The sequence below is a fragment of the Blennius ocellaris genome (genome assembly GCF_963422515.1).
Source record: "Blennius ocellaris genome assembly, chromosome: 7".
In the NCBI taxonomy this organism is placed as follows: Eukaryota; Metazoa; Chordata; class Actinopteri; order Blenniiformes; family Blenniidae; genus Blennius; species Blennius ocellaris.
In genome coordinates this window covers 4,634,565-4,649,507 of record NC_137656.1, presented here as the reverse complement: position 1 = coordinate 4,649,507, position 14,943 = coordinate 4,634,565, and the positions used below count along the sequence as shown (strand labels likewise).

At 41.7% G+C, this 14,943-nt stretch overlaps 1 protein-coding gene across 1 annotated transcript in view; it reads left to right on the top strand.

Moving 5' to 3' along the window:
- Positions 1 to 14,943, top strand: part of LOC308132758 (protein unc-13 homolog B-like) — a gene marked incomplete at both ends in the record, with an annotated part of 85,173 nt that overhangs the window by 44,682 nt on the left and 25,548 nt on the right. The window contains 2 exons of the mRNA XM_080499940.1: positions 8,965 to 9,264; positions 9,505 to 9,571. Coding sequence (XP_080356066.1) covers positions 8,965 to 9,264; positions 9,505 to 9,571 — 367 coding nt within the window. The remainder of the gene's footprint in view (positions 1 to 8,964; positions 9,265 to 9,504; positions 9,572 to 14,943) is intronic.

Here is a 14,943-nt window from a genome sequence, read left to right as displayed (position 1 = left end):
CAATATCTGTTCTGAAGCAACTGTTGTTGACTTTAAGATCAATTCGCCAACCAATGCAGAGCAAGGGGTTGAGGATAAGCTTCAGCAACAATCCAATCTGTACGAGCAGCAATCCTGGCAAAGGAAACCGGTGTACTTTGCCCAGTCCTATCAATCACCTTCACAGTCAGGTTCTATGCATACAACACAATCATGCACTTCAACAAAAGCTCTTTCAGCTTCAGTGCTGGATATGTCACCCAAGCTATCTCAAGCTACACAGGGAAAAGTAGTTCCTGAAAACGACTTCACTCAACATCAAGCAGTTTCACTTGTTAATAAACCAAGTGCAAGAGAACTTGCAAGAAAGGATTCCGTTGGCATTCCGCTGGTCGTTGAACCAACACCACCATTCGAATCAAGAAACAAAATCCAACATCAAGATGTGAGTCCTCTGCTGAAACACCAAACTTTGGATAGAAATGCTCTCCCTGTGTGCCATCAGCCTCTTCCCATGGGTTTGGAAGTGCAGCACCCTGGTGTAATTCAAGCAAGGGGTGTGTCACAGTCTCTTCCTCAAACCTATTCACTCACCACAGCTCCAGCAAACTCAGTCAAGGACACATTGGACATGTCAACAAAAGTTTACCCATCAGAGGCAGTGCCAAACTTATCGGATCCGCCAATGTCACTGCTGGTGAGAAACAAAGCAGCTGTAATAAGGAATGGCTCTGTTGGCCTACCACTTATTGTGGAGCAATCTGCACACCAAAAAGGAAGTAAGGTTTTGGGTAGAGTCAATACAATTGAGACACTACATAGAAATATACCTACTCACCATTCTACTGAGGTATTTTCAACTTCAAAGACGCCATGCAAGGACACACAGCGGCCAATTGACTTCTCTGGAAAAGATGGACTAAATACAACCAATGCTTTAAGAAGTTACGTTGAACCAAATGATGGCAAGCCAGTGAACTTCACAAATGTGAAAGCGAAGAAAGAAATGTTTGAAAGAATCCAAACTGGAAGGCCATTAGAAAGGAGAACAGGGGTTGGTATTGTTGATCTCACTGTGGAGCTTCAAGACAAATCTACAAGTCAGGTCAGTCATCAAGACATAAAGGATCTTTCCTCTCCAAATTTCTCTCTTCCATCTCAAAATAGCTGGCAGTATCAGCAACAACATACACCTGCTGTCACAGCTGAAGAGGTCAGAGAAAATACCACAAACTCTCAGTCTCAGGAATCATCACATTTTAGGGGCTATGCGACTGACAATCAGACCACCACCCAACCTTTTGTGCATTGCGGACTGCAAATAGGACAATTTCCTTCCACACAACTGAACACTTCAATGTCATCTCTGGTGCCAGTACAATGGCAGATACAGCCTCCTCAGACTGCGGGTGTCACAACAATACAGGATCTTTCATCTTGCAAGTTATCATTTAACAATACATATGAACAGATCAGTGGTAGACCAGTAGTTGAATCATCTTACAACAATCCTCCACTCCAACCACAGAATTTAGTTTCACATCAGCATTACCAACATCCCGGTATGGTAACTAGCTTCACACCATACATTGCTGATTCTCAGCAGACTCCTCTCCGGTTGCAAAGACAAGATACAAATGTTCAGCCTCATGTGTCCCAGAGACCAAAGATTCTCATTAAACAGGCCACTATAGACAGCTATGGGAGTACTGAGGAGAACATATTTGAAAGTGGTAAAATTACAATTACTGCACAGCCTTCACCCCCAGTCTCAACCCAACACTGTGAACTCCAAACTGGATCAACGCCACTGACTGTTAATGTTCAGTCTGTTTCAATAATTCAGAATGCGCACACGTTACCATCTTCAGACAGACAGTCTGTGTACAGTAATGTCACTGCACCCTATCAAATACCACAACCGCATCCTCTCTCAAAACAACCCGATCAAAGCCAACAACACGTCACTGTCCAACAGCACCACCAACATATTCTACCCGCAAGGACATCCTCTCCAGTCGTGTGTACCTCAGATACTGGTGTGATTGCATCACAATCTCCCACAAAACAATACCCAGTGACTGAAAAACCAATAAATAGTTTTCAGAATCAATCCCATGTAGGAGTATTGCAAAGACCAGAGGTATCTCCGAAACCAGCAGGATCCACAGCTGTCAAAGGCTTGATTTCAAAATTCAGTGCCTTGGATTCACAGCTCTCTGTGAGTACTGTGCCAGCTACCGTTCAGTCTCAGCACAGTCCGACAATATCTACATCTGTGCACCACATGACACAAGTCATGCCAACCCCGCTGTCTCCTGTCAGCCATCACGGAGTTAATGTTGAAAGAACAACCATGCAAGTTACCCAGCAAATGAACCCACAAATTCCTTCTTTGCCTCATACACAATATGATCCTGCAATGAAACGACCAAGTGAGGATTTCACCGTCTCTGATAAAGGAAGCTTTCCTGAATGTCATTCTATACAAACACGGCATTTTGCTCAATCTGGACCTGTGATTGTAGAAAGCAAACAAATTGTTCCCTTGTCAGATGAACTAAACAAAGAACACCCGACAGTCATCCCAGCAAAGCTGGCTCCAGCAAGTACTGAGAAACAACACAGTGAAAAAGATGCAGTTTTAGGTGATTTTAGTGCTCAAACAATTCAGATTATACCACAGCCATCAGATGAAGGCAACTCAGTTAAAGAACTACAAGAAAGAATAGCAGCTCCTCCTGTAATATTGCCAGTGGATGGTTTGTCAGAGCCTGCGCACACATCAGACATTGTATCACAAGAGGTTAGTAAAAAGGCTTCTTTCACCACAGCTACAATAGTTTCATCTGAATCGGATACGCCACTGCAGCAAAGTTCAGAGAATAACCAAACTGAACAGGCAGAGTGTATTTCCATCAACACTCTAAGTGGAGACATTTCTTCTGAAGCAAACCTGGCAAATAATCTTCAGCCAAGGTCAATTTATATTGGCATTAATAGTCCAGAAGGTTGTTGTCCTAATACAGAAATCAGTGGACCGCAGCCTTATGTCAGACTGCCACATATTTTTGTCTCTGCAGCAAGTTCACCAGAAGACGAAAGCAATGACAATGAAATCGTTGAATGTAACAAGCCTGTACTTCCAGAGATCGGTGTTTCTGAACATACAACTGCAACTGAAGTACCAGTACCAGAATGTAAAGATTCTGTACAAGTTGAGGCTATTTCCCAAACTATGGTATCTAAGAATGAGGAGATTGCAGAACCCAGTGCCACAGAGGTTCCCATTGAATCAGAGGAAGTCAAAATGTCTTTGCCAGAGACTCAACTAACAACACTAGCATCAGATCATATACATGCTAATGAACAAAACTCAAAGCCAGGCTTAATAAATGAAAGTTCACTTGTAGAGGCTACTATAGCAGAAGTAAAGCCAGAGACAATTGTGGCTCATGAGGCACCAGTGGATTTGCCTTTAGAAGGTGGAAGAGCTGTAGCTCTTGACATTGCTCCACAAGAAGTAGTTAAATCTGACGATTCAGCATGTCAGGTTGAATCCACAACTTCAATGATGAGAAAACCAGAAGATACTGCAACTCTTGAAAGCCTGAAGGAGAATGAAAGAATTACATCTTCAGATGTTCAACTACCTGATCAAGTTCCACGTTTTAACTTGTCTGGGAAAGAAGTACCCTCCGCACCCGATGTGAAAACACTTGAAGAAGCCCAACAGCCTCATGAGAAAACTGAAAGGGATGACACCGTATCTGCTTCTGAGCCCAGTCCTGTAATCCCACCAACAAAAGAAATTGCAGTCTCCAAGGAGGATCGCGTTGCTGATAAAGTCGATGAACCTGAGGCTGAAGTACCTAAAACTGGATTATCAATACTCAGTGGTATTCTTCCTGGCTCGTCTTCTAAAGATGCCCCTGGAGCAGGATTACTTTCCATGTTTGGTGGGTCAAATACCCCATCATCACCTGGATCCAAAGATGCACCTCCACAGTCTGCTCCACAAGAGCCCCTTGGAAAAGGCTTGTTCTCCATGTTTGGTGGGTCAAGTAGTCAACCACCTGCAGCCCCAAGAGGTCCAACAGTTGCAAGTGTACGACCAAGAGGTCCTCCACCTAAAGAACCTCCAGTAAAAGGCCTGTTTTCCATGTTTGGGTCATCTGCACCTCAGCAACCACCAAGTCCAAGAGGTCATCCTGGGACTGGTCCTACACCCAGGGGACCTTCAACTGGATCTTCTATTTTTGGTGGAATCCTCCCAGGTTCTACTACCAATAAAGAAACCCCTGGTGCCGGTTTGTTTTCAAAGTTTAGTGGTCTTAGTGGCCAACCCCAGGCGGGACCAAGGGTACGCCCACCTGGAGCAACTCCACCAGGACCCAGCACTTCAGAAACCCCAGGAAAGGGATTGTTCTCAATGTTTGGTGGGCAAACCCAGCAAGCAACAGAAACACATCCTGTAGTGTCTAAACCACCCGAATCAGATGGTGGTTTTAAAGTGTCTTCTGTCTTTTCACTGGGTGGAAATTCTGATGGAAACAAACCCAAAACTGGGTTTGGTCTATTTGGAATGTCTTTCTTGGAGGAAACTAAAACAGAACCACAGAAGACTGTTGATGCCAAAGAGGAAATACCTTCAGATGAAGTGAAGTCCCAAGATATCAAAAAATGTACAGAGGAAGCAAAGAATGATCATGTTGAGTCAATTGACAATGCACCAACAGAACCCATTTCTTCTTCCTCAATTAAGGCTGAGTTTGAGGAAGGGCAGACAGATCAAGATCCAACCCCAAACATCACTAAAAATGCTGTTGAGAATTCTGCCCATCTAGCATATTCACAAATCAATGTGGACAGTGTTGCCATTGACCAACGCAGCTCTTCTTGTGAAAATACTTCAGAGATAGTTGAAGCATCTAACACAGACACACTAAATGTGACAAGTAATCTGCTGGAAAAAGAAACACTAAAGGAGCAACAACCAAGACTAATGGAGGAAACACAACTGGACCTCCAAGATGAAAGCAACAAAATTCAGGATGCTGCAGATAGTGAGAAGAAAGTTGAACCAGAAATGAAAATCTCTGAAATTCAGGATTCAGGTCAAGAAGTTGACGTCACCATGTCAAGCACATTGGAACAAACTGACACGATGACCAGCCCAGGAAGTAATATTGATTATCATGAGAAAAGCACAAGTGTTGTTGATGTGGCCCATGTGGAAGCAGCTGCTGGTAACAAGGTGAAGGAAGAAAGTACAACGGAACAAGTGGAAGTTCCTCAGAAAGAGTCTGCACTTGCAGATGTGGAAAAATCTTCAGTTGAGCCATCAGGAGTTATAGTTCAAAAACAAGCTTCTTCAGAGGAAGTCCAGAATTCAACCGAAGTCTCTTCCGAAATTGTTGGTGAAGAACAAACTGTTGCTGATGTGAAGACATCATGTGAGGAGGATTTGGAAGTTGAAGATGTAGCACAAATTGCAATCTGTGATGCAGAAAACATAACTCATGAAAAGGTTGAGGACAGTCAGTCTGCTACACCAGAAGTGAAGGAGTCTACAAAAGATAAACCTGGTGTTGATTCAGTGGCAGAGATATTTCCAGAATCAACAGCAGAATTACCAGTAAGAGCAGTTACTACAGTTCCAGAATCTGAGATATTGACTAAAGAAGACTCAAAAATCACTGTTGATGAAGCTACAAAAGAGTCTGAGACAAAATTAGGTGATGATTTAAGTGTAGCATCTGCTCCTGATTCTGACAAAAGTAACAAAGGTCCAATTGCAGTTGTCTCATCAACATCTGCCGAGAAAACTGTTGAAAGCAGCTCACTACCACCAGTTGGTCCTCCACCACAACAGCAACAACCGAGGCCAGGTATGGCCAGACCACCTGGCCCACCAGGACAAAGGATGGGGGCTCCGAGAATGGGAGGTCCACGAATGGCAGGGCCAAGAATGGCAGGGCCAAGAATGGCTGGTCCACAGCAACCAAGACCACAAAAGCCCCCAGAACCTGCTCCATTCTCTGGCTTTATGTCCATGTTTTCTACTTCGAATGCGCCAAGTAAACCACAAACAATGGGTGGATTTTTTTCAAGTTCTCCTGGTTCACTTTTTGGATCATCACCTGCTCCTCGTCAACCACAGCCGCAGCAACAGCAACAACAGAAAAGCTCATTTTTTGGTCTTCCAAGTAGCATTGCTCCAGAATCCCTTACTAGTGACATATTAGGTATTTTCAAAGGACCTGAGACAACAAAACCTGAGGAATCCCAACACCCTACTGCAGAATCTGAACAAAAAGACTCTTCTGAAAACACTGATAAGACAAATGCAGATCACTCTGATATATCGAGTCACGAGCATGTTAAAGGCTCTGAGGGCCTTGAAAAAGGTATTGTGGAGGAGGCAGAACGAAAAGACAAAGGAGAGGCAGAAGAAAATTCTCTTTCTGAAGACCCCATAGAAACCCGTCTCCCTGAGAAAGAAGCTGGGGATAGTCGGCCTTCTGAGCATTCTGGAGTGTCGGACACCGCAGCCTCTGATAAAGCTCCACCACCCACAGCGACCGAAACAAAAGACATGTTTGGCTTTATGTCGGCCGCTGCTGAGGTCACCTCTATTGGATCCTTTTTCTCAAAAACACCCCAACAAACAGATGGTGGACTCTTCTCTGGATTTAAAGGTCTTTCAGCTGGTATTTTCCAAGAGGAAAAGTCTGCTGCAAAGGAAGAAACAACCCCTGCACCGTCTGTATTTGGCATGAAACTTGGCTCCATGTTTGGAAACTCTGAGTCACCGAAACCTGAACCTGCTCCTCCAGTGGTCCTGGTCCAACCGCAGGCTGAAAGTCAGAAACCTACAGATGAACTCGATGAGCCAGAATCTGACAAACCCTCCCCAGGTTCTGGTGATACTGAAAGCGCAGACGGCAGTGATACAGAAGGACCAACAGAAACTTCAAAAACCGGAAGCTGTGAAACTTTAGCCCAGTCACTAAATTCTGGCTTCCCCTCAAACACAGTTTCCATAGCAGAAAGCTTGGATACGCCTCAGCTAACGATCACCCAGTGTGAGTTAGATAGGAGTGAAGAGAAAAAAGCTGACATCACACCTGCAGTTTTGGGACGAGATGAAGGAAAGGATCTATTGACAACAGAGGCTGCAAAAAGGCTAGTACAAACTGTAGGATAAATGACAAAGTTCATTTATCGTACAAATGTAGACGTCATTCAGCTTCCCTTCCTGCTACTCAGCTCTCACTAGTCTTTTTAGCCTTCCTTTAACATATGCAGACACTTTATTAGATTTAGACCTGTTTGTATTGTTGATAATGATGAATCCGTTGTGTAAAATTTGATCTCCAACAGGGTTGTCCTTATAAAACACCACAATGCAATGATGTGCCAATCCTTAATTCTGGAGAAATAATTGTGAATGTAACTCAGGAATTTGACTGTATTTGAACAAAAAAAGCCCATTAAGGTCAAAAATGCAAAGGCATCATTGCATTGTGTTTTCACAATGGTTTAAATCTTTACCAACTGGTTGTGTATGAAGTTGTAGAATGAACTGTAGTAGATGCATTTAACATTCATATATACATATATGATCGGATTTAATAAATTGCTGGAATGCTTTAGCCGTTGTGTGTGAACATAATGTAATATTGCAGTTTTACCACCTCAGTTGATCACTGTCCTGTTCGCGATGGAGACGCCAATACTCCTCAGTCCTGCGATCATCCAGCCGCTCCCTTCTCTGTCCTTTGCAGTACTCAGAATTACTCGCGGCTAATTTATTTATGTGAATCAGACTCTGATAGATTTATGGCAGTGTGGCAGTGCACACTGTGAAATCAGGCCCAACGCTGGAGCGAGAGGAACAGTGAGAAGTCATTTGGCGCACGCCCAGCACAGTGTAAATCATGGCTGTTAAGGCAAAGAGCTACTTTCCTCATTAGGAGTCTCAATCATCCAGCGGCCACTCAGTGCTTCTGAGTTCATGATTTATTACCGTTATCAGGTAGGTTAAGCATAATTCCGCTAAGAGTGTCTGTAGCCTTTTAGTTTAGCTGTAAATGAACTGCTACAGGAGCGAGGCGTTTCAACCAGGTTATAGATTTAGGTGTTAAGAGTTTGAAGTCAATCTGTTTTGACAACCGGCATTACAACACCTTCCAAAAGGTGCAATATGTAACATACATATTGTATTATTTTGGTGAATTAAGACAATGAAGCATCCATTCGGTTTTCGAGTTTTGGCAGTTTGCTGTTGGTGGTTCCATATAAATTCAGCAACGGTTGTGTTTGTTTGACTCACTCATGTCGGAAATGGCTACTTCCTCGCTGGAATGACTAGATGCTATCATGACTCGCCACTCCACCTGCTGGTACAAAGTGAAATCGCAAATGTTTTGCAAATTGGTTGTTTGGTTTGACAACTCATGTCACAATGATTGCCACTGATGCCTTGATATTAGACCCTTAACATTTAAACTATGTATTTATTTACCACAATTTCCCATATGCAACAATGATTTTGATATGTGCATGAATTTGCAAAATTGTGAAAAAATGGACACCCAAAAAGGCTCAGAGCTTATCATGTTGGGGTCCAACATGAGACTACTATAAACTGAGACTATTCAATATTTAACTTTAGATATTTGCATTATGACCATATTTTTTTTTCATATTCATACTTGATGCCATCCCTTTGTTTAAAATCTACAACTTACATTGCTTACCTTCTGTTGTATTTTCTTGTTCCATGTCATTCCTTTAAGGCTTGCTTTATTTAAATTTGTATTTTTACATTTGTTGTTTTAATAAATGAGAATAATGATTTGTAGTGAATCATATGAGTAATACATAGTAGTAGTAGTAGTAGTAGTAGAAGCATGTGAAAGAGTTTCATTCTGAAAACAAGACAGCAGGTTTTTACATAAGAATTTCATGTCTCTGCAGTCCACCAGACAGCAGTCACTTTGATTCGTCAGGCAACCTCAGCCCGGTCAGCTCTCAGCTCAGCTCTGACCCCGAAGAACGAAGACATCTCGAATCCGGCCTCCCCAGCAAACCTGCCCTCCTGCGCAGTACGCCGTCTAACTGGACCGAAGAGGAGGAGGAGGAGGAGGAGGAGGAAGAAGCGGTGGAGAAAGGGCTTCATGCAGAGCCTGAGCCAGGTTCCAACAAAGACTTGAAGGACTCGTCAATCATCCTTCCCAAACCGACCTTTGACAACAAAGACAACAAAGCCAAAGTTTGGTATGGAATCAATGTCTGTTTGCATTATGACCTTTTTGTCAACTTGTTGGAAACTGTTGGAAAGAAAGAGAATGAGAATGAGGGGAAAAAAAGAGAGCACAGCTTCATCCAAGACTTCAATCACACGTCAATGGCGAAGCAATCGCATGTAGAAAATTATCTGAATTGGTACCACACATGAATGCGTGAATGTTTCTTTTGATTTGTATACCAATAGATTTCCTTACTTTTATTGTTCAGTTTCTTCGAAGATGGCCCTCCACCCTGCTCGCCTTCCAGAGTCCGTTGGCTGAAAGCGTACAACAAAGTGAGAGTCCAAATACTCGAGGTAGGAAGATTTGGTTTCTTTGTTAATCTGCCCTTTTTTTTTTTCTTTTCTTTCACACATATATCAACACACACATACCAAGCACAAGAGATTCATGGAGACACTCACTTTGACATTTACACTGCTGTTCCTTTCTCTTTGTCTTGCTAATCCACTTTGCGTGATGCTACTTTCTCTTCCTCTCTTCCTCTCTTCCTCTCTTTCTCCATGGGTTGGTTGAGTTTCCAGTCATGCCTCGCCAATTTGCACCAATTTTGAACTCCTTAAAGAATTCTATTTTGGTCTGTAGAAGCACTTTTCACCAGTTGCTCTTTCAGACCTGACTTATCGCCCTGCTGTTACAGAACATTCATAGTTTGAAGATATGCTACTGCACGGAAAAGTGAACCTTCATGATGAATATCCAAAATGTTAATAATCAATGTGTTTTCCCCATTTCCATAGAGGAGAAGCTTTTCCAAAAACGTGTATTTTCAGTGGCTCTGAGCACCATTGGTTGTGTAAATGGTCCCTTCAAAACACAGCACAAGTTTTCCATTTTCACTTGAAAACTTTGTCGAGACCTTAGAAAAAACTAAATCTATTCCAAACACCATTGTATGCTATTGGGTGGTTGAGGTTCCGAGGGTAAAGATCTTCGCCTTCGTCTATGCTTTAAAGTGTCCTTAGACAAGACATTAAAGCCCAAGTTGTTCTAGACCATGTGTGAGCTGCTTCCATGGCAGCTGTCGCCAGTGTTGTCACGTGTATGTCTTGTTAATCGGCACATGTCCACTACTGAGAACAGTGCAGAATACACACAATAACAATGGTTTTCCAGTGACATGCAGTAACATAAATCACACAGCATTAGTCGTTGTCTTGAGGCAGGAGGACAACTTCAGGTTTGCTGCTGGCCAGCAGTCATCCCCCTGAGAATAAAAATAGTCTCTTTGTCTCCAACAAGCATTGTGGCAATGGTATCACATTTCTATGGTAACGCAGCCTTCCAATTGTTTATGATTAGGGTGCCATTGCTGCAGCTGGTGGCGTGTGTGTGTGTGCGTGTGCGAGTGCGTGCGTGTGCCTGTGCGTGTGCGTGTGCGTGTGCATGTTAACATTGAAACTGTTGTCTTTAAATAACTTGCCACAAGTTAAGATTTTTCTTTTCAGCTCCTGTGCAGTTACAACACGCGTATACAGCAGACATGGTGTCACTCTTCCCTCGTCCTACGTATAAGAGGCAGATTGTATCAAGAGTCAAGATGAGTGAAGGTTCATTAATCTGCATTAAACACTCTAAACATTGTAGAACATTATAAAGACTTTGCAAATCCCACAAATACCCATTTTGACTACAAAACACAGCTAAATCAAGCTTTATTTATATTTCATGTTTTGTACAGTGAAATCAGCACAAAGTACCTTATAGGGTAAAAGCAAAACGAAATCAGAGTGATGTTTTTAAAGAAACTTGTAATTTCGATAAATGTTCCTCTCTCTTTGCTTTGGGACCAATAACTTCAGTCTTGCTGTCATTGAGCTGTAGGAAGTTTTCTGCCACCCATGGTTTAATATCTAATATACAAATAAAAAGGTCCAAATTACTTTTCTCACTAAATCCCCCCAAATTTTTCAACAGGTCAATTCCTTCATGTTTCATTAAAGGTCATTTAAATGTGATGTTGAGCTTATCAAAGGCGGAAAATTGACCTTTTGTTTCCCAGTTCTGAAGATGTGTGAAATACGTCGTGTTGCTCATTACTGGGGCTATAAATGTGTTTGTGGCAAATTAATTTTTACTGCTGCTTTTTATCTGTTTATATGTTGTTGTTTTTTTGCTGCTCGGAATAACTTGACATGCGGCCTCCCCAAAGCTCGTTCCAGGAGTATATTTCTCAGTGAGTCAGTGAAAATGGCTGCGTTGCAAAAAAACATTTAGAAAAGTTTCATCCGACAACTGATAAAAATTGATCAGACTTTTAGTTAGTGTGAGCACCACACATTCCTCTTCTGAGGCTCCAATTTTCGACTTTTTCTACTCCATTTGAGTAAAGTGTAATTTAGCTGCAATTTAGCAGTGGGGTGCAGCAGATGAATAAAAGGCTGTTTTTACCCAATCCTTAGTAAATTAGATTAGTAATTACCTGAAGTGAAGAAGGATGTTGACTCAAGTCTGGATTTAAAGGATTCACTTTGTTCTGGGGTTTTATTAAACCTTAGACTCATAAATTAATCTTATTGTGGATCTAAAAGCTTCTTTAAAATGTTAAGCTTGGCACTTTGAGGACGTACTGACTCAATGTTTTGAGGTCATAAATAATTTGTTGGATCGACAAAGTAAAAACGTTGTTATTGTACATCTACTCACGCATATGGAGAAGAGCTATTCACTATGGCCGTGGTGCACATGGCAGCAGCAGCATTTCAGAAAAGTCGTGTTTTACCACGTTTCCTTGCAGACAAAGTTTGGCCGTTTCAGAAAAGTTCCACCTTGGGAGCCGTTCTCCAAAAGTTCCAGAGACTCAGAGCACTGTTGTTGCCAAAAACACAATCAAAGTTTTCCATTTCTACTTGAAAATGTTGTCATGGAAACAGGGCCAAATTTAGGTTTTAATTTGTATGGAAAAAAAAATCTAAAAATAATTTAGTCATAGCTCTCATAAGTCACCAATCTTATAATTTCTTATGTAACTGTTTCTGCTCAAACAGCATTCATTCATTCATTCATCCATGAATTCTCTGCAGACGTCTGGATACAGTCTTTTCTCTCTCAAAAAAACCTTCAACAATTGGAGAATTGAGAGAAAACAGCTTTGACCTGCTTTTCAGAACAGACATTCACAATAAATTTACATCACAGCTTCATAAAAATGAGCTGGTATCCTGTTTGGGGGGGGTAAAAAAAAAAAAAAGAAGGATTGACACATCCTCCCTTGACCTCTGACCTCTGACCCCAACCAGTGAACCAGCCCTGAAAGGTGAACAGCACTGTGCTGATTATGTCAACTGGCATATGGGATTAGATGTTAATATATTCAAAAGAAGTAGACCAACACTTTAGCTTCAGCACTTGAAACGTGTCCTCAAAAGTTTAAATCAGATTAAAAACTTGAGACATTCAGACTCGTTGGATTTGTTCATTCACGCTCCCAAAAAGCGATATTTTGTCTTGCTTCGGCCACGTCTGACAGAACTGGAGCCAATAAGCAGCCGAGAGAGGAGACGTGACATATGACCCCCCCAAACTGGGCCAATGAGTTTGTTCCTCCTCGAGGAAGAAAAGGGCAGAATTGATCAATATGAGTATTAATCAATGAATCATGAGCACAACGAGCATGTGGACGAGCTGCAGGAGACTTGCGGTGAAGAGAAGCCGGACGGCGTTACACTTTTTATGATTTCCCTCTGCGGCACAGATTTGAAGCCCGTTCTGTTGAGTAGTGGAGGAGTTTGGAGGAGGTCTATTTGTGATCCATCAGCCACAGAAAAAGATGAGTGTAAGTGGACTTTGAAACTTTCTGGAGGATTCTGAGTTTTTTTTTTTTGCTGCTTGGTTTACAATAGTGAAATCTTTATAGGACTTTAGGAGAAGCCTCCAGTACGCAGCCTCTATAACATTCATCAATCTTCATGAACACTATTAAGACACTTTATTTATCACATTTAGACCTTTTTTTAATTTGTTTGAATTAGAATGTATGTAAGAAGATGTGTTTCCAGACAGTGGTTGGCTGAGAGGTTGCTGAGTCCATGAAATGGTTAATAACCATTGTGTGTTTTCAGTACCAATGCTGACTGAAGGCGGGACGATCAATCAGTCTATTATTCTACTATAATAATATATAATGTGGTAAAAATCACAAATCCTATTTGAAATTTGATTGTTGATGAAGAAAAAAAACCAATACGTTGACGAAAGATAATTTAATTATCTCAATTACTTGCGGCCCTTTTCTAAATGATTTTGAAACAATATTTTAGCGACACTGACCGCTGCACTGATCACTTTGCACTAGGCAGGGTTACTTCAGCCTCGTTTACACAACAAGGTTTCAAGTGAAAACGCATCGTTTTTGCATTTTCATTTCACAAAAAGTTGGTGTTCACGTGGCAACGTTTCGAAAAAACGACGTTCCTCTTCACAGCAACAGTAGAAATGCTGAAAACAATGCAGTGAGCATGTTGGAAAATCTCAGGACTTTTGTTGTTTCTCCAGCTCTTTCTGTGAGGTAGTAAACACAAAATTGATTTGTTATTGTTTTACACCAATTTCCTTGAATAATAATGTAATATAATCCCCTCGGTATGAAAACAACGTTGAATTGAGAATTGGATTATCTTGTTTATTTTTTCCTCGCGGCGGTTCTTTGTACTTCTCATCGTGCTTTACCCCGAGACTCGCCATGAAAGGCTTGTTGACAGTCATACAGAAGCGCGGATCTGCGTCTCTTTGTTCTCTTCTACCTGCTTTCACAATCAGATCCGCAGTTCTGGGTCCGGTCATCTTTACATTCTCACAGCTGCATGGAACAAAGAGAGGCGTGAAACTGAGAAAGATCAAGGGAAATGTCGAGGAAGGAGCTCAAATGTAGAATGGGAGAAGATAATTACAAGTGAAGGCAGCTGCCTGCCCACCTGAAGTCCACTGAGGAGGGAATACAGGGAAGACTCCAACTTATTTACTCTTTTTTTTTTTTTGTGCCTTGAAATTGAAACATTTGCTCTTGAATTTAAATGCCGTCGCAGCTCAGAAAAGAAAACAAATAGCAAGCTGCTGAAAACTAGGTTCGTTCTGTGATGTAGCTGCAGCTTATTAGGTAATTTTTCAATATCCTGTGTTAACCGATTCTGGTCACAGAGCACTCAAAAAGGTCCCGGGACTTCACTGTTTGATCGTCTACTAATGACAGATAGTCATGGAGGTCATTTGGACGTGTTCTGTTTTCAAAGGAAAATCACTTTAAAATTAGTGAGTGCAATTAAACTCGTCTAAATTCAGTCGTCGGGACAAATATTGACCATACAGTTCATTTATAAGTTCACCTGTGACCTCCAGTGTCCATATTTATTGTAGATGAAGAAAACTAAACTTAATGAATCACACTTTAGTAATCCTCTCGGTAAAAGAAGCCATATTGGCTAAAAAGAGCAGGACACTGAGTGTTTAAAGAAGAAGCATGGGGGTGTGTGAAGGCTTCCACACATCAAGGGACTTACATTCAGGTCCGAGTGTTGTTCTAGTGTTTGATTCTTCATTTCTAACAGTGAGGCTTCATTTCGGCAAACATGCTGTGCTCGCTGGGGATAAGAAAACAAAAACAAAAACATTTTTGGATCAACTGAGAACAATACACAAAAACAAAAAGCTG